This window comes from Lepidochelys kempii, chromosome 28 (genome assembly GCF_965140265.1).
Source record: "Lepidochelys kempii isolate rLepKem1 chromosome 28, rLepKem1.hap2, whole genome shotgun sequence".
Taxonomy (NCBI): Eukaryota; Metazoa; Chordata; order Testudines; family Cheloniidae; genus Lepidochelys; species Lepidochelys kempii.
The window spans coordinates 3980018-3999003 of NC_133283.1; the positions used below are offsets into that span (position 1 = coordinate 3980018).

Consider the following 18986-nt stretch of genomic DNA (forward strand, 5'->3'; position numbering starts at 1 on the left):
TGAAACGGAGTTCGGGTGTAGGCTCTGGGCTTGGGCAAGGGGTGGGAGTGTAGGAGGGGGTGAGGGGTGCAGGCTCTGGGAGGGAGTTTGGGGGAAGGGGGTGGGGGTGCAGGCTCTGGGACGGAGTTTGGGTGTAGGCTCTGGGCTTGGGCAAGGGGTGGGAGTGTAGGAGGGGGTGAGGGGTGCAGGCTCTGGGAGGGAGTTTGGGGGAAGGGGGTGGGGGTGCAGGCTCTGGGACGGAGTTTGGGTTCAGGTTGGGAGGGGGTGCAGGCTGTGGGAGGGAGTTTGGGGTCCAAAGCGGGGTACAAGCTCTGCGGGGCGGGGGGCTGCAGTACTTACCTGGGGCTCCTAGGCAGGGCAGGCCGGGAGTCTCCATGTGCTGCTACCCCCAGGCACTGCCCCGCAGCTTCCCATTGGTTGCAGGGGCGCTTGGGTCAGGACACAGACCCGCCCTGCCCAGGGGCTGCAGGGAGGGTCTGGCAGCCATGTGGAGTGAGCAGGGGGGAAGCAGTCCAGTGGTGAGTGGGGGCCCCAGGCTGTTTTAAATGGCCCGAGGGATGCGTGGGGGGACCTGGGGGCGGAAGGTTGGGCCAAGGGAGAAGACCCAGCCCCAAACGTTGTTGGAGCTGGGCCAGGAATATTTCTGTTTTCCAGGCACCATGGGCCCATAGGACTCGCTGCCCATGCCAGGGGTGTATATACCTAGACAGTTCATATATGTCTTATCTGTATAGTTTTCCCCAACAGATAGGTTGGAGCTAGGACGCTAATTCTCCCCCTATTGCCTGGATCTTCTATGACTGGGGGTGTGCACACCTGAGTGATCGATCACTTTATATGTAAGGTATACCTTTTAGCAATATGGAGCAGTATGTTAAACAATCCTAGTGCATGTCTTCACCCTTTTGCAATTCTCCACCAAAAATTTTATGCTTATAAGAAGCACATGGGATCTTTTTCAGGGGAAAAAGCAATATGCTGCCTTTATTGAAGATACAACAATTAGTATATGCATTCAGTCACACCACACACAAAAACACTCTCCTGCCAGTCGATGTTATAGTTACCAGCAGCCAGCTAGGTTGATCCCTGGTAGGGAGGAGCCAATTTCCATTGGTCACTACACAATGCTCCAGGGAAGTCTTGGCAGGATGAACCCAAAGTTTCATGGCAAGGCACCCTGTTTATATAATGATTTTCCTTCATTGGGACCAATGAGTTTTCCACCGTCATACTGTCATCAATTGTTGTTTGAGTGCTTATTTTTTTTATTTGTCCTTCTCAACCTTTATCTTGTTCTTTCATCAAGTCCCTCAGGGAGTTATCCCATGCTGGTTTTGATCACAGCTATCTTGTCCCCACTGATAAGTGACTGTCTCATCTTTAGAGTTGTCAATCTGCCCTTCTCTGACATTTCACTGGGGGCGTGTGGCAGCCTCCTGGCACCCTTGCGTCTGTCTCTGGTTCCTCCTTTGTACATCTGGTTCAGCGATGGCCTTCATACTTATCTCTTAAAACACACATTCCTCATTCACACAAAACAGAATTAATTTACACACAACATTTTGAACAGGAATATCAAATTCCAATGCAAAAGAAAACAATCATGGCATTCTGTTACTTATTTTAAAATGCTAAACCTACAACAAATTGGTGACCCTCAAAGGTCTGTTACTGCCTTGAAATCAGTCCAGATACAGATTCTGGCTGATGGATCTCTACCCGTTGGCCCGTTAGGCCATTCCTTTCTGTTGTTCAAAAAGGGTGACTGGCAGGATATGATCAGATCATACACCAATACATTTAATACATGCTACATTCTTATCCTTTATTCTTCATTCTAAATTACATAAAATGCAAACTTAAAATCCTACTACTACATTTGGGGGAAGAATTTGGGGGAGTTAAGTTCCTGATTTTTATTTGACCTCTCTCCAGCACTTGTTTTGGTTTGACCTTCCCCTTTCCATCCCTGTTTGAGGTTTCTGTTTCTATCACAGCAGGTGATGCAATGGCATGTGACAAAGAGGAGCAGAATTCTCAGCAGGAAAATGTTGAGCAAGTGGATAAAGACAGAGCACTATCGCAAAGACCAAAAAGGAATGTGTCCAGGAGTCATGAGCAGGAAAAATCCTCTGAGATTCAGCACAGACCAGAAAGAGAGCAGGGAAACCAGCCAGGGGAGGAAGTGGGTAAATTAATTTTGTGTCAAGGAACTCAGAAGGACTTCAAGGAAACCACAACACAGCAGGAAATCCTCAGGGGAAAGAGAAAAAATACATGCACTGAGTGTGGGAAAACCTTACGTCACTACTCAGCCCTTATAAAGCATCAGAGAATCCACACAGGTAAGAAACCCTGTGAATGCCGTGAGTGTGGGAAAACCTTCAAACGCAGCTCAAACCTTATTACCCATCAGAGAATCCACACTGGGGAGAGGCCATATAAATGCCGGGAGTGTGGGAAAACCTTCAATCACAGTTCACACCTTATTACCCATCAGAGAATCCATACAGGAGAGAGGCCATATAAATGCAGTGAGTGTGGGAAAACCTTCAATCACAGTTCACACCTTCTTAGGCATCAGAGAATCCACACAGGAGAGAGACCCTATGAGTGCAGGGAGTGTGGGAAAAGCTTCACTTGCACTTCAGACCTTTTTCAACATCAGAGAATCCACACCGGGGAGAGGCCCTATGAATGCGGTGAGTGTGGGAAAAGCTTCACTACCAGCTCAGCCCTTTCTGAACATCAGAGAATCCACACCGGCGAGAGGCCCTATAAATGCAGTGAGTGTGAAGAAAGCTTCCCTAGGAGTTCAGCCCTTTCTGAACATCAGAAAATCCACACCGGTGTGAGGCCCTATGAATGCACTGAGTGTGGGAAAACCTTCAGTCGCATCTCGACCCTTATTAGGCATCAGAGAATCCACACAGGGGAGAGGCCCTATGAATGCAATGAGTGTGGGAAAAACTTCACTCACAGATCAGCCCTTTCTGAACATCAGAATATCCACACTGGTGTGAGACCCTATGAATGCACTGAATGTCGGAAAACCTTCAATCGCAGCTCGAACCTTATTAGGCATCAGACAATCCACACAGGAGAGAGGCCCTATAAATGCAGTGAGTGTGGGAAAAGTTTCACTTGCACTTCAGACCTTTTTCAGCATCAGAGAATCCACACAGGGGAGAGGCCTTATGAATGCCATAAGTGTGGGAATACCTTCTCTTGGCACTCAGCCCATGTTAGGCATCAGAGAATCTGCAAGGGAGATCAACACCATAAAAACCTCTAGGGCTATGCATACTTTTTTTTTTTAATACTTTTCCTGATTCCCACATAGTAACTTTTAAAGCTGTTTGAACTGTTTGCAGTAACATTATCCCTTAGCTTGTCCAGATGAGTGGCCCATTTTTGCCTTTTGATGTTCACCCTGTTTTGAAGTTGACCCATTTGTCCTTCCTATCAACTCCATTGTCCCATGAGTAATTCAAGTGTCCCCTTCCTACCAGGAGCCAGGGAGCGTCACATTTACACCATTCCTCCTGTTGCAAAGTTATTGTTAGTCACCCATGATACAGTTTGTATCATTGCCAGTTGTTCTCGCGTTGTTCTGGGTTGTGCTGAAGAGCAGTTATATTGGGAACTTTTCAAATGATATTTAAATGAAGAGGAGCAGGGGCAGGAAAAAGTGTCCTTTCAGCCTCTGTGACACTGGAAGGAGATGGGGAGACTCAGAGATTCCCTACTTCCCCATCACTGCAGAACTGTTACCTTTTGTCTGAGCCATGCAGAGTTTATCTTCATCACATGCTATCCCTCCACTTCTCAAAGTGTCATGTGAGGAAGAGTTCTCATCTGTCTGTGCTTGGAGATGATGCTTTGGCTTCTTTAATCCTATATCAGAGTCACTATGACTGGAGATGAATGTCAAAGACCTGGAAGGGGAATTCAAATGGATCCCAAACACAGTGTGATCATTTGGAGTTTAAATCCCAGGTTCCATCTATTGGTAAAGCCACTTCTGGCAAGGTGGCTGTTTTGTCCCCCATTATTTGGATGCTAGGATACTAAAAATGTTGTAAATAACACAACTGACTATTGAGACAATGCTGAGTGAAGTATGTTTGAATGGATCAGAGGAGAATGTGATGGGAGAATCTCTTGTCCTGATTCTGAATAATCAGACGTAACCTGCTCCAGAATTTCACTTGACACTTTCATTGTCATGTATTCTATCTCTCTGTGATGTGCATTTCTATTTTTCCTGAAGGCTGTTTGGTCAACCAATTGGATATTCAGTTTGATAGGATATAGCTCAGATTTATTGGAGAATTTAAGACAAATGACCATTTGCTAAAGTCATAGTTTCTCACTTCAGCTTTGCTTTTTCCCCGCCCCTCCATGATGACATGGAGAAAGTTCGAGTGCAGTTCTGTTAACAGGGGAGAACTCGCCAATTTACTGGACATGCTAACAGAGAAACAGCAGCGATTTAAAACCTCTACTTGGAAATGGTGAACAACAGCAGAACCCCAACTAATTGGAGGAAGTGCATGTGATCACAGTGTAGTTCAATTGTTGAAGTCAATATTGTCTCTGATGATCTGGGAAGAGAATTTCATGGTAAGTGATTTTGAACTAGGCAAAATGCCCATGTATTTTATTCCCAAAGCATGTGTAACCCAGGCCCATCAGAAGATCTCTCTTAGCTAATCCTGTATTATGGAAGATGCTGCCCTTCATGACACTGAAGTTGAGGAAATAGAAGTGGGGTTTTTGTTGAATTTATCCTTTGTGGATGCTAAAAATGTGTATAAAATTAAATCAGTTTTGGAAATCTAATAGCTGCAGAAAAATAGCTATTTCTGAATAGAAACTCCAGCTCTGGTAACAGAGATTCTGATTCAGGCCTGTATCCACCAAATTAAAAAAAAGCTGGGCATGTTTTGGGAAGCCATTTCTCACTAACACTGTTGAGATTTTGAGTGGTTTTGTAAGGGATTCTACTTCAGAGATGTCATAAATATAAAGGGAAGGGTAACCACCTTTCTGTATACAGTGCTATAAAATCCCTCCTGGCCAGAGGCAAAACCCTTTCACCTGTAAAGGGTTAAGAAGCTAAGGTAACCTTGCTGGCAACCTGACCCAAAATGACCGATGAGGGGACAAGATACTTTCAAATCTGCAGTGGGGCGGGGGGGAACTAAGGGTTTGGTCTGTCTGTGTGATGCTTTTGCCAGGTACAGATCAGGAATCTAGCTGGAACGTGCGTTAGATTTTCTTTCGTTTAATGGCTTGTAAAATAAGCTGTGCTGGAGGGAATGTATATTCCTGGTTTTGTGTGTTTTTGTAACATAAGGTTTTGCCTAGAGGGATTCTCTGTTTTGAATCTGATTACCCTGTAATCCTGATTTTACAGAGGTGATTCTTTTACCTTTTTTTAAAATTAAAATTCTTCTTTTAAGAACCTGATTGATTTTTCATTTTTCTTAAGATCCAAGGGTTTGGGTCTGTGTTCACCTGTACCAACTGGTGAGGATTATCATCAAGCCTTCACGAGGAAAGGGGGTGTAGGACTTACGGGAGGGAATATTTTGGCGGAAGACGTCTCCAAGTGGTCTCTTTCCCTGTTCTTTGTTTAAAACGCTAGGTGGTGGCAGCATACTCAAGGACAAGGCAAAGTTTGTACCTTGGGGAAGTTTTTAATCTAAGCTGGTAAGCATAAGATTAGGGGGTCTTTCATGGAGGTCCCCACATCTATACCCTAGAGTTCAGAGTGGGGAAGGAACCTTGACAAGAGAACTGTAAATTTACCCTAACCAGTGCCAAGGATTTGGGAAGAACTGGGGTTGAAAGAGTCCACACCCAGTTCTTCGTTTCCACCCCAGTAAAGGAAACTATGGTGACCAATGACCCAAGGAAAATTGTTTGTACCACTCCACTTCCTAGTGCGGTGTCGCTGATTACAGTTCCAGAGGATACCAGAGTTAGACTGAGAACAATCATCCTTCATTGTTTGGATCCAAAGAGTGAGTGCTTCATAGGACATTCCTTCCCCGTGGATCCCAAACTGGCTGCCTGAGTGGGTAACATGGACTTTCAGGCTGTAGAAATGATGGAAACCAATGAGGCAACGAATGTTTCAGGCTCCAATTTCAGACTTCCGGATACTCGCATGCTGAGTCCTGATTCTCTGGTTTTGTGTCTGACGCGACGGCTACACAATAAAGCTGATGTTGGCCCAGCTGCACCGATTTGTAGCTGTGCTGGTCTAGCATTGTTATTACAGATGCTCTCTGCCAAGGAGAGAGAGATCTCCCGTCGGACTTGATTAGTCCAGGCCCCGCAAGCGGCGGTGGCTGTGTTGGCAGGAGAAGCTCTCCCGCTGACGTAGCGCCATCTACACGGGGGGTTAGAGCTGTGTAACTACGCTGCTCAGCAGTGTGGATTTTTCACACCCCTGAGCAATACAATAGCGTAAGGAGTTCTGGTAGAAAACCTCACTCCAAAGGTTGGGGTCGGAGAATGTGTGTGAGAAAGTGTATATGAGAGAATATTGGCCCAGTATAGATTTTAATTTTTTGTATTTCAATAGAACTTATTTTGCTAAGCTTCAAAGTCCATTTTTATTAAAAGGAAAACTACTCGAGGGGACAAGATGTATAACCTTTTACCCACTTAGACTGTAAGGGTCACTGACTTCCCCACGTCTCTAATTTGGAAAAGAGATGCATGACAATGTCAGGATGTGTCCAGCAGCTAGGAAAGCTGCAATCACCACCATCAATATCAAGGAAAAGGTTGAAGTCCATTGGCTTTCATATCAAAAAGCCATCTAAAGGATGATCTACTCTGAAAAGCTATGTGGACATAGCCACAACTCTCAGGGGTGTGAAAAATCCACTCCACTGAGAGAAGTAGTTAATGTGACCTGAGCCCCAGTGTAGACAGTGTTAAGTTGTCAGAAGAATACTTCTAGTGTTTGAAGTGTAGACATAGCCTTAGTCAGTTTAGTCAGCCCTATGGGAAGCAAGTCATGACATCAATTACAATTTTGACCCTTCTTCCTGTATGTGAGAAAGCTCCTGATATGGAGGGCTGAGCCAATCGCCTGGTTTCTCAGCTGTAGCTACAGCTCTTAGTACCCATCCATCCAAAGACTGAGAGAAATGGAGAGTTCCAGTCATTGTCATTTTAGTAGCTTAGTGTTCCTTCTTTCTGTTATACCAGGGTGTGACTGTATAGCTCAGTGCATGTGTGACAAAAGCTCATTGGTGCCAATTGGCAAAGGGGTCATGGTTATTCAAAAGCAACTCCTGTCTCAGGCCTGACAAACTCGCCACACCTAATACACTGATTTTATTATATTTATCCAGGAAGCATAGCAGTGAGATCTCTACTGAAAGCTTGTAAATTATTCTTACTCCTAATCAGTAGCCAGTCATGCAATGTATTGTGCAATTGTCAACCTTTGCACCAACCCAGAAAACCCTGTGGAAAACTATCAAAGACTAACTATAGACACTGAAACCCTGTGGAAGTGAAAAGGACAATATAACAATGAGATTGTCCTTTCTGTGAATAAAGACAAAAGACTTAATCAGTTTATAACAGGGTGGAGAAAAACACTCTGGATCTATACACCAAGGAGATCCCTAATGACCAGTCGTGCTTCATGAAAGGCAGGGCCCTGTCTCCTAGGGACTAGCAATTACCGCAATAGACTGAAGTTTGAAGTGAGAATCTACTTAGATAGGAAAGGTAACTATTAAAAAGTGTAGGTTGCATTTTGTGATTTTGTTCTGTTGGTAACGGTTGATTTCCATCACTCACGTTTGTTTGTGTTTAAATCTGTATCCCTTGTTAAATAAATTTTCCATTTCTTTGATAACTGTGCTCAAGTACTGTGTGTGATGCAGGAGCAGTGGTCTACAGTAAAACTGGTAACCTGGGATGTACCATTGCTTCGGTAAGAGTGTATCTGGGATTCTTCTAAGTATTTGGTGATCAGGGCTGGACCCGAGAGGGGGACACATTGAAGGAACTTGGGGGTTAGGTTACCTCTATTGTCAACTGGCAGGGCTGCTGTGGCTCAGAGGATGGGTCTTGGAGGGCAGACAGGCCGGTGAGTTTGGTCGCTAACATCCGGCTACCAAATGTAAAAGTCCCTCTTCCTAATGGCAGGTGCCAACAAGGAGACTCTCAGCCCTCAGCAGCCTGAGAAGGGTCATAGTGTGCATCTAGGTTGATCCACCTGTCAAATCCACACAGGGAAAGCACCCTACAGCATAGCTCCCTGAATCAAAATAGCCCTAAAACTCTGCCGTATGAAATCATGGAACATTTGCTCTTCCCTCTGTGAAAGCATGTAAAGAATCTAAGCGTTGGAGGGTAGGGATTGGGTCCAGAGTGAGCTAGAAAGATTGGAGGATTGGGCCAAAATAGATTTGATGAGGTTCAACAAGAACAAGTGCAGAGTCTTGCACTTAGGATGGAAGAATCCCATGCACTGCTACAGGCTGGGGACCGACTGGCTAAGCAGCAGTTTTGCAGAAAAGGACCTGGGGATTACAGTGGATGAGAAGCTGGATATGAGTCAACAGCGTGCCCTTGTTGCCAAGAAGGCTAATGGCAAATTGCGCTGCATTAGTCAGAGCATTGCCAGCAGGTCCAGGGAAGTGATTATTCCCCTCTATTTGGCACTCATGAGGCCACATTTGGAGTACTGAGTCTAGTTTTGGGTCCCGCACTACAGAAAGGATGTGGACATATTGGAGAGAGCCCAGTGGAGGGCAACAAAAATGATTAGGGGGCTAGGACACATGACATAGGAGGAGAGGCTGAGGGAACTGGGCTTGTTTAGTCTGCAGAAGAGAAAAGAGAGGGGGGATTTGATAGCAGCCTTCAACTATCTGAAGGGGGGTTCCAAAGATGAGGGAGCTCAGCTGTTCTTACTGGTGGCAAATGACAGAACAAGGATCAATGGTCTCAAGTTGCTGTGGGGGAGGTCCAGGTTGGACATTAGGAAACACTATTTCCCCAGGAGGGTGGTGAAGCACCTAGGGAAGTGGTGGAATCTCCATCCTTAGAGGTTTTTAAGGCCCAGTTTGACAGAATCCTGGCTGGGATGATTTAGTCAGGGTTGGTCCTGCTTTGAGCAGGGGGTTGTACCAGATGACCTCCTGTGGTCTCTTCCAATCCTAATCTTTTAGGATTCTAAACACCTGCAAATAGTCCCCAAATGTTTCTTTGTGTTCACATATGTACAGGTTTTATGCTATACAAAACCAAGGGGATCTTTATAGGGGAGAAGGGAACACGCTGCTTTTATTGAGAATACAACAGTTAGCATATGCTTTTCAGTCACACACACACATGCACATCATACACACAGTCCTGCCAATTGATGTTTTTATAGTTACCAATCTGTTGTAGCTTGAGTTGATCTAATGGCCAGTTAGATTGAAGACGAGTGAGGAGCTGGGCTCTGTCGGTCGCGATCCGATGCTCCAAGGTTTTGGCAGGACTGAACCCATGGAGTACTAATCCATTGTGCTCTGCATGCATGGATTCGAATCCCATCCTCATTGGGTGCATTTAGTCCAGTAGGCCCCAACCTTTCTTTGGGAATAGCACATTCCTATTCCCAACAGACTGTGGTGGGTGCCAAACACCCCATCGCTGAAATGCGGCCGAGAATCGGCAACGGTTCTCGGCATTTTGGCGGGTGGGTCTCAGGTGGCTGCATCAGTGGCGGCATTTCAGCGGCGCATTATCCTGCGGGTGCACACAACTGCCCCGGCAGGCGCCATTGTGCCCATAGGCACCACATTGGGGACCCCTGATTTAGTCTTTTCCCCCCCTTGACAAACAACCTTTGGCACAATGACTGACTAAACAACGTTGCTTCCTGCAAACAAAAACCTTCTCAAGAACTCAGACTTCCCTTGCTTATGTGGGGGGGAGGGACAGCTCAGTGGTTTGAGCATTGGCTTGCTAAACCCAGGGGTATGAGTTCAATCCTTGAGGGGGCCATTAGGGATCTAGGGCAAAAATCGGGGATTGGTCCTGCTTTAAGCAGGGGGTTGGACTAGGTGACCTCCTGAGATCTCTTCCAACCCTGATATTCTAAGCTCAGGTTTAGATTTATTTATAATAAATAATTGTTTGATTCTAGTGTCACAATCAATACAGTTGCTTCAGACTGATAGTTTCCCAGAGGGAAAACTTCACTTCTCTCCAAAGGGAGTTGAAGGAATGCACTTTTCAGAGTCCAAGACAAAACACTTCATCAGTTCTGTGTAGCCCAGAAGGTTGTCTCTTCCATAAACAGCAGCTGGAACTTAAGAACAGAGATACTGAGTCAGACCAGTTCATGTAGCCTACTATCCTGTCTTCCAACAGTGCCCAGTGCCAGCTGCCCCAGAGGGCATGAACAGAACAGGTCATCATCAAGTGATCCATCCCCTGTTGTCCATTCCTAGCTTCTGGCAAACAATGGCTAGGGACACCATCCCTGCCCATCCTGGCTAATAGCCATTGATGGATCTATCCTCCATGCACTTCTCTAGTTCTTTTTTTGAACTCTGTTCTAGTCTTGGCTTTCACAACATCCTCTGGCAAAGAGTTCCTCAGGTAAACTGTGCATTGTGTGAAGAAATACTTCATTTCAAGCCTGCAGCCTATTCATTTCATTTGGTGACCCCTCTTTGTCCTCGTGTTATAAGAAGGAGTAAATAACGCTCCCTCCCTTGGACCTTTGAAATATATTATGTGACCCCCCCCCCCCGTCTCTCATATCTAGGGACCAACACGGATATAACAACACCACAAACAACAAGGTTCAATGTCAATGCACATGGGAGAAGCATCTTGTGTTTCATGCCTTACGTCCCAGTCTCATTGTGTGGCCATTTCCTTTCCCTTCTTTCTGTTAAAGGCTTTTGTGTTTTGCCCAGAAACAACATTTCCACAGGAGACACCCAGGAGTGGGGGCTGCATTCCTGTACCAAACGATCACTAGAAGGAGGCAGACAAAGGCCTTTAAGATGAGGTGTCCATCACTGTAAAAATATCATCTACCTCCTGCAGGTGACTGGCAGCCTGAATTTGTTCCTTATTCCTCCCAGAGTCTTGTCTGGAATCAGACCTATCCAGCTCCTCTCTATGTAGCAGGAAAAAACACAAACCTTGTCTTTAAAACAAGCTGTCCCCTTCCTTCTCAGGGAAAATTTTTCTATGTTTGAAATTGAGCTTCAGTTCCCCTCTCCTAGGGGCGGGTTGGGTGTGGGGCCAGCTCCCAATGAGCTCTGTTTTCACCTTTGCCCCCTTTCAGTCACTCTGGGATAGTAACTCTGCTCCCAGCTGTCAGGCAACCTCCACCACATCCAGCCTGCTTACTAGCTCCATGGTTATGTGTCACCGCCTTTGCGAGCACACACAGCATGCAGGAAGGGCGTTCGTGCTAGGTGCATTGGTCGCATAGTGGTGCACAGAGCTGCCTTCCAAGCAGTTGACCTGGGTTTGAGCCTGGAACACTAGGTCTACTTCTTTGTTGTTTCCTTGTCTGGAAGTGGTTTAATTTCAGTCACATTGTGTTGTAATCACATTATCAACAGAATGAGACAATACATTCCCCAAATATCATACAGGTCATACAGGATGGAGGTACACAAGGGGTTGGAACATACAGGGAGCTGCACTGCACATCCTTGTGTCATCAGAGAAAGACACAACGCTTGGAAACCTGCAGCCCCCATCCCCTTGCCTTCACTGTTCTGATTCCAGCTGCGTGCGATGTTTGCATGATGTTCCTGCATGATGGGGAAATAAAGTTTTGGGTCAGTTTTTACTCCTGCAGATTCCTTTGCTGTTACAATTATAATGACATGAACGAAAGGGAGGCAAAATAAAAATAAACCCAAAATTGCAATACTGGTAGGGAAAGAGAAGATCACGGTTAAGCCAAACACTTCAAAATAAAAATTAATACTAAAGAGGGGGAGGGGAGAAGCAATCAAGTGTGTGGTAATCCCCTTGATATTTGAACTCACGTTGCTAGAATCAAAGTTCAGACTTGACACTGTGGAAAACCTACAACTAGCCAGCTCTCTGAACGCCTGTGATGAGCAAGCTCGAGTTGGGACACCTCTTCTGCTTCAATCATTTATTGTCTCACTGTGTTCTCTGTCTCTTTCTTCTCCCCCCATTTCTCTTCTCCAGTGTCTCGGCCTTTCTCCTCTTGCTCCCTCTGCCCCTGTCCTTTCCCAGGAACTCACCGACTACAGCTTCTAGGAAAAGCCAGAGCTTCCATGTTCTGCACATGATCCTGTGTCAGAGGACATGTGGCTCAGGTCAGAACCAGTCACCAGAACAAATTGAAACTTTATTGGAAACTTTTCTGCCTGTTACCCAAATTACACGCCCACCACCGCTAAAGGGGGGTGGGGTACAGCTCTGACTGAGAGGCCTTACAGGAGAAATTTCAGCACAAAGAAAATTTGTGTGAAATGTTGGGAAGTGAAGAGCCCCCTTCCCTCCCCCCCAAATCCCCAGAACTCTAGTGTGACCCAGTGGCATGAGCACAGGGAATCCGGTGGGATGGGGTTACAGAACACAAGGGAGGAGGCAGCAGGGGGGAGAGGTGACAGGGAGTCTCTCTTTTTCCTTTGCTCTTCACTTTCTCTTCTTCTCTTTCCTTCCAGGAACTGCAGCCACAGCAGGGAGGGGTTTGTCTCATTGTAAGGGATCCTTGTTCGTCATGGATGTGGTGGAAGTGACGGATTCTGTGACTTCCTGCGACCTCCGTGACTTCTGCAGCAGCCACTGTGGCTGACTCCAGGGTTGCCAAAGTAGCTGCCAATGCGGCTGGCCCTGGGCACCATTTGACCAGCGGTTCCAAGGGCAGCAGAAGCAGCCGTAGCCCAGTGGTCCCCGGTAGCATTCCCGGGGTGGCCGGAGCAGCAGCTGGCCCCCTGGGGCTCCCCCGTCCCCGGCAGCAGCAGGCCCTCGGGGCTTCTCCCCTGGTTGCTGGTACTTATTATCGATCAACTAAATCGAAACACTTCCACCTGCAAGTGGATTTAGCTCAGGACCTCAGAGTCAGCAGCTCTTACAACCCCCACTGAGCTCTCTGGTCAGGTGTCCTCGCGCTGGAAGCCTCCTGTTTAGATCCTAAAATAGCGTTTTTGCACCAGGGGGACTGAAATTTTGGACTGGACGTTGTAGCTCCACCATTATTTTATTGAATTGCTTCAAAACAGAAAGTCTCCCAAGGGCCAGGCTCTCTGCCATGGAAACAGCTGCCACAGCTCTCCAGGAGTCTGTGCACCACTCAGCAAAGTACAAACCTGCTCCGAACTGAAGTGAGGTCAGACAGTGACAGTAACGCGAATACTTCAGACTATTAACCCTAGGTCCCTTTCTTTCTGTAAGCCCAGGACATGCCAGTCAACGGTTAGCCATGGCGTTATCTTCATCTTAAAATACCTCTCAGTACGTTTAACAGAGGAAGTGAAACCCCCTCCCACCAATGGCTCCCTGTTAAGGAGTTGTTCCATACCTGCCCCTGGAGACTGGTTTTACACCCTTAGAGCTTTTTCTCTTCAAACCCCTTATCCCAATCTATGGGCCAACCTCCGCATTTCAGAGTTTAGCGTTTACTCTCATCACCCTAGTACGGCACTTTCCATGTGAATTAGACAAAGTAAGTGGGGGAAGCTACAAGGCTAATGAAAACTGATGCTCTGGGTGAGGCCTGAACTCACAACCCCAGCAGTGTGCCTCCCTGCACTGACCAGCTGCACCCCTGTAGGTGCTTTGTAGACTAACTTGGGAAGTAGGCAGTTACCTGTGTCTGTGGTTCACCACTTTGGCTGGTAACTGAAAGGCTGCTGGTTCAAACTCTGTGGAAAATGGAGGTCTTTTTAAGTGATGAGAATCCAGTACATTTTAACAGGCAGAAAATCTCCTCTATTCTGGTCTAGCCTCGTTTGACTCCTGCCCATCATCTTCCTCCTCCTTCAGTGTCTTTCCTTCCCCACTGGGGACATGCAGAGATGAACCCTGGTCAGTCTGTGTCACAGACAGTCTGTATCGCATAGAGCGGTGCTTTTCAAACGGTGCAATGGAAGGCACTGGGTTGCAGCGACTCTGGCCAGCACCACCGACCTGGCCGTTAAAGGTCCAGTCTGTGGTGCTGCCTGGCTAAGGCAGGCTAGTCCCTATCTGTTCTGACACTGTGCTGCACCCCAGAAGTGGCCAGCAACAGGTGTGGCTCCTAGGCGGGGGTGGGGGCACGGGGCTCTGCAAGCTGCCCCCAACCTAGCCAATGGGAGCTGGGGGTGGTGCCTGCGGGTGAGAACCACGCAGAGCCACTTGCGCACCTCCACCTAGGAGATGGACCTGCTGCTGGCCACTTCTGGGGTGCACACAGTCTGCAGTACCGGGGAGGCAGGAAGCCTGCCTTAGCACCCCCGCTGTGCCGCTGACTGGGAGTCACCTGTGGTAACCTCGCGCCCCTGCCCCCTCTCCCCAGGTGCTTTGGGGGGGGGCCCTAGAGCCCAGCATGGAGCTGCTGTCCCTGCAGGGTCCCTGGGAGTCACAAAGGGCTGGAAACGTACTGTTTCTTTAAGAGCAAAGGCTGAAATAATCACATCTCCACCTGACTGCAGGAGCTGGGGCTTTAAGGAAAGCAATAACTCTCATGAGACTCAAGGCAAAATCATCAGCACTGAGTCGGACTGAATTTTCATTCTCTGGGATTCCCTGGAGCAGGGGTTCCCAACCTTGTTTCTTCTGTGACCCCCGCCCAACATGGTCTAAAGAACTGCACAGCCCATCTGTGCCCCAACAACTGTTTTTCTGCATAGCCCATAGATTAAAAGCCAGGGCTGTCATTAGGGGGTAGCCAGCAGAGCAATTGCACAGGGCCCAACACCACATGGCCCCCCCCATGAACTGAATTTGCTCCAGCTTTGGCTTCAGCCCCAGGCGGTAGGGCTCAGATTTCAGCTTTCTGCTCTGAGCCCCAGCTAGTCTAACACCGGCCCTGCTTTCTGGTTTATTTTGGTGGACCCCCCTGAAGCCTCCTTGCTGCCCTCCAGGGGGCTCTGGACCCCTGGTTGAGAACCACTGCCTTGGAGCTCTGTTTAGAAGGAGGGAGCAAAGCTGCTGCCTATCCTGATGGCTGAACTGAGGCCCTTAGAGTGGGATATTCAGGCACTGCCAGCTACACCTGGAAAGCTCACTGAGCAGCTGCCTGCCCTCAGGGACAGTCTAAACCTGCAGGGCCCCAGGGGGCAATGAAGCAGCTGGGTCAGGCTGGGAACCTTGATTCTCAGAGAACTGCCCTAGCTCCCTGCTCAGCAGCTAAGAAGTCAATTCCCCCCACCCCTGATGAATCAGCCTGGAGCTAAGTGCAGTGCTGTGGGTTTCTCCTTTCACTCCTGCTGGAGAGTGCAGGGATCCCAGGGGCATTTCTAGAAGAAACAGAAAGCTCAAGTTCAGATTACATTTTTATTTACAATTTTTTTATAATCCTTCAATCCTAGTGTCACCATCGATAACATTGCTTGTTTACCAGTCTAGACCTTAGAATCATAGAATATCAGGGTTGGAAGAGACCTCAGGAGGTATCTAGGCCAACCCCCTGCTCAAAGCAGGACCAAGCCCAACTAAATCAGCCCAGCCAGGGCTTTGTCAAGCCAGGCCTTAAAAACCTCTAAGGATGGAGATTCCACCTTGTCAAGGTTCCTCCCCCACTCTGAACTCTAGGGTACAGATGTGGGGACCTGCATGAAAAACCTCCTAAGCTTATCTTTACCAGCTTAGGTCAAAACTTCCCCAAGGTACAAAATAGTCCACCCTTTGTCCTTGGATTGGCCGCTACCACCACCAAACTAATACTGGTTACTGGGGAAGAGCTGTTTGGACGCGTCTTTCCCCCCAAAATACTTCCCAAAACCTTACACCCCACTTCCTGGACAAGGTTTGGTAAAAAGCCTCACCAATTTGCCTAGGTGACTACAGACCCAGACCCTTGGATCTTAAGAACAATGAACAATCCTCCCAACACTTGCACCCCCCCTTTCCTGGGAAATGTTGGATAAAAAGCCTCACCAATTTGCATAGGTGACCACAGACCCAAACCCTTGGATCTGAGAACAATGAAAAAGCATTCAGTTTTATTACAAGAAGACTTTTAATAAAAATAGAAGTAAATAGAAATAAAGAAATCCCCCCTGTACAATCAGGATGGTAGATACCTTACAGGGTAATTAGATTCAAAACATAGAGAACCCCTCTAGGCAAAACCTTAAGTTACAAAAAAGATACACAGACAGAAATAGTTATTCTATTCAGCAGAGTTCTTTTCTCAGCCATTTAAAGAAATCATAATCTAACACATACCTAGCTAGATTACTTACTAAAAGTTCTAAGACTCCATTCCTGGTCTGTCCCCGGCAAAGACAGAATATAGACAGACACACAGACCCTTTGTTTCTCTCCCTCCTCCCAGCTTTTGAAAGTATCTTGTCTCCTCATTGGTCATTTTGGTCAGGTGTCAGCGAGGTTACCTTTAGCTTCTTAACCCTTTACAGGTTAGAGGAGCTTTCCCCTGGCCAGGAGGGATTTCAAAGGGGTTTACCCTTCCCTTTATATTTATGACACACCTCCTCCCTAGGGAACCCATTCCAGTGCTTTACTAACCTCCTAGTAAAATAGTGTTTCCTAATATCCAACCTAGACCTCTCCCACTGCAACTTGAGAACATTGCTTCTTGTACTGTCATCTGCCACCACTGTAGAACAGTTGAACTCCATCCTCCTTGGAACCTGCCTTCAGGTAGTTGAAGGCTGCTATCAAATCCCCCAAAACTGGTGTTCTAGATGAGGCTTGAACTCACAACCGCAACATCACTGCTCTATAAGTACTGTGTACCAGCCTATTGCACCCACCCTACCCAAACCTTAACCAACAATTTTGGACATTGACAAAAAATAATGGCTTACCCCTAAGAATGGGGTTGTGTTACATTCCTTGTCCTGACACCATCTTGTGGCCATTTCCTTTCCCTCCTTTTGGTAAAAAGCTTTGGTATTTTGTGGAAACTTTATTTCCTCAGGAGAGACCCAGGAGTGGGGGCTACCTGCATATACCAAGCACCCACTAGATTAGAAGGTGACCGAGAAACACCCTTAAGACAAGGCAGCCGTCCCTGTCAAAAAAATCATCTCCCGTCTTCACTTGAGTGACAGCCTGAATCGTTCCTTATCCGAGCAAAGCCCAAGGACTGGCATCAGCAGGAGCAACAAAACCATCTGTACGTAGCAGGAACCAACGCACAACGTGCTTTAAAAGGAGCTGTCTCCTTCCTTTTGGGGTAAAATTTGCCATTATGGTCATCAATTTTCATTGCCCTTTTCTGAGGGCAGAGATGGGGTTGGTGCCACGGCAGGCTAGGATGTGGAGTCCATGCCCCCATCTGTCACTCTGGGAACCTGTTTCTGGTCAGAGCTGACAGGCCAGCTCCAGTCTCTCCAGCCAGCTCCTTAGCTCTGTGGGAGTGAGCCATTTGGCAAGCATAAGTGGCACATAGGAGATGTCCTTTGGCCAGATGCATTGTTGGTATAGTGGTGAGTCTAGCTGTCCTCCAAGCAGGTGATTGGGGTTTGATTCCCAGGCAATGCAGTGATGTGATGCTTTCTTGGCTGGGAATTGGTTTAATTTCAGTTTATGAATGAGAGAATTATGTCTCAGATAATGTCCCAAATCCCAGCAGGTCGTTAAACACACAGTGGAGGAAGAAAGGGGCGGGACTATACAATGAGCTGTTGGAGTCATCCTTGTATTACAATGTTTGGTTTATTTTATTTTTTTTAAATTCCTTTACTTCCCTCTCCCTTTTAGACTCAGGGCCTTTAAAGTCAGAAGGGACCAGTGTGACCATCTAGTCCGACATCCTGCACCTTCTAGACCAAAAGACCCCACTCACCCACTCCTGTAATAGACCCCTAACCTCTGCTTGAGTTATTGACATCCTCAAATCATGGTTTAAAGATGTCAAGTTACAGAGAATCCACCATTTACACCAGTTTAAACCTGCAAGTGACCCATGCCCCATACTGCAGAGGAAGATGAAAAAAAACCAGGGTCTCTGCCAGTCTAACCTTGGGGAAAACTCCTTCCCAACCCCAAATATGGTGATCAGTTAGACCCTGAGCATGCAGAGAAGTCACACTGGGCAGACACCTGGGAAAGAATTCTCTGCAGTAACTCTGAGCCCTCCCCACCTATTCTCCCATCTCCGCCAGCTGGAGATATTTGCTGCTAGCAATCACAGATTGGCCACACGCCATTGTAGGCAGTCCCATCACGCTACCCCATCCATAAATTTATCAAGCTCAGTCTTGAAGCCAGTTGGGTTTTTTTGCCCCCACTGCTCCCCTTGGAAGGCTGTTCCAGAACTTCACTCCTCTGGTGGTTAGAAACCTTCACATAATTTCAAGGTTAAACTTGCTGGTGGCCAGTTTATATCCATACGTTCATTAATAGTGGGGGCATGTGATAGTGTGGGGGAGGGAGGGAGAAAGACTGGAGAACTGACAGTGGGAGCCAGAGGGATTCCCTGTTGCCCGACCACCCATCTCTGGGAGGAAGCAATTGGAATTGCCTTTGGGAAGCGGCCGCTAATAAATTAGGTGTAAAATCATTATTTCGTTGGAATCAGATTAAAGCGTCCTCACACCCAGCGTCACAGTCATTGAAATGGCTCATTCCTGGTATGTTATCGGCCACAGCAATACAATGAGTGGAATCAAATCCCTTTTCAGAGCCAAGGCACACAAAGAAATCCTGGGGCTTTTCGTTCCCTAGTTTCTGGCTCCATCATGTGGCCATTTGGTTTCACTCATTTCTGTTAAAACCTTTAGCATTTTGCAAAGAAATGTTAATTCTGTGGGAGAGACTCAGGAGCGTTT

At 47.1% G+C, this 18986-nt stretch overlaps 1 protein-coding gene across 4 annotated transcripts in view; it reads left to right on the top strand.

Annotated features, from left to right (window-relative positions):
* The window catches only part of LOC140904199 (uncharacterized), a 302914-nt gene that overhangs the window by 22270 nt on the left and 261658 nt on the right, over window positions 1-18986 (top strand). For 2 of the 4 annotated variants that reach the window (XM_073326560.1, XM_073326567.1), the window contains one exon: window positions 2001-2348. In XM_073326560.1, coding sequence (XP_073182661.1) covers window positions 2001-2348 — 348 coding nt within the window. The remainder of the gene's footprint in view (window positions 1-2000; window positions 2349-18986) is intronic. The other 2 variants (XM_073326561.1, XM_073326568.1) reach the window with 1 other exon arrangement.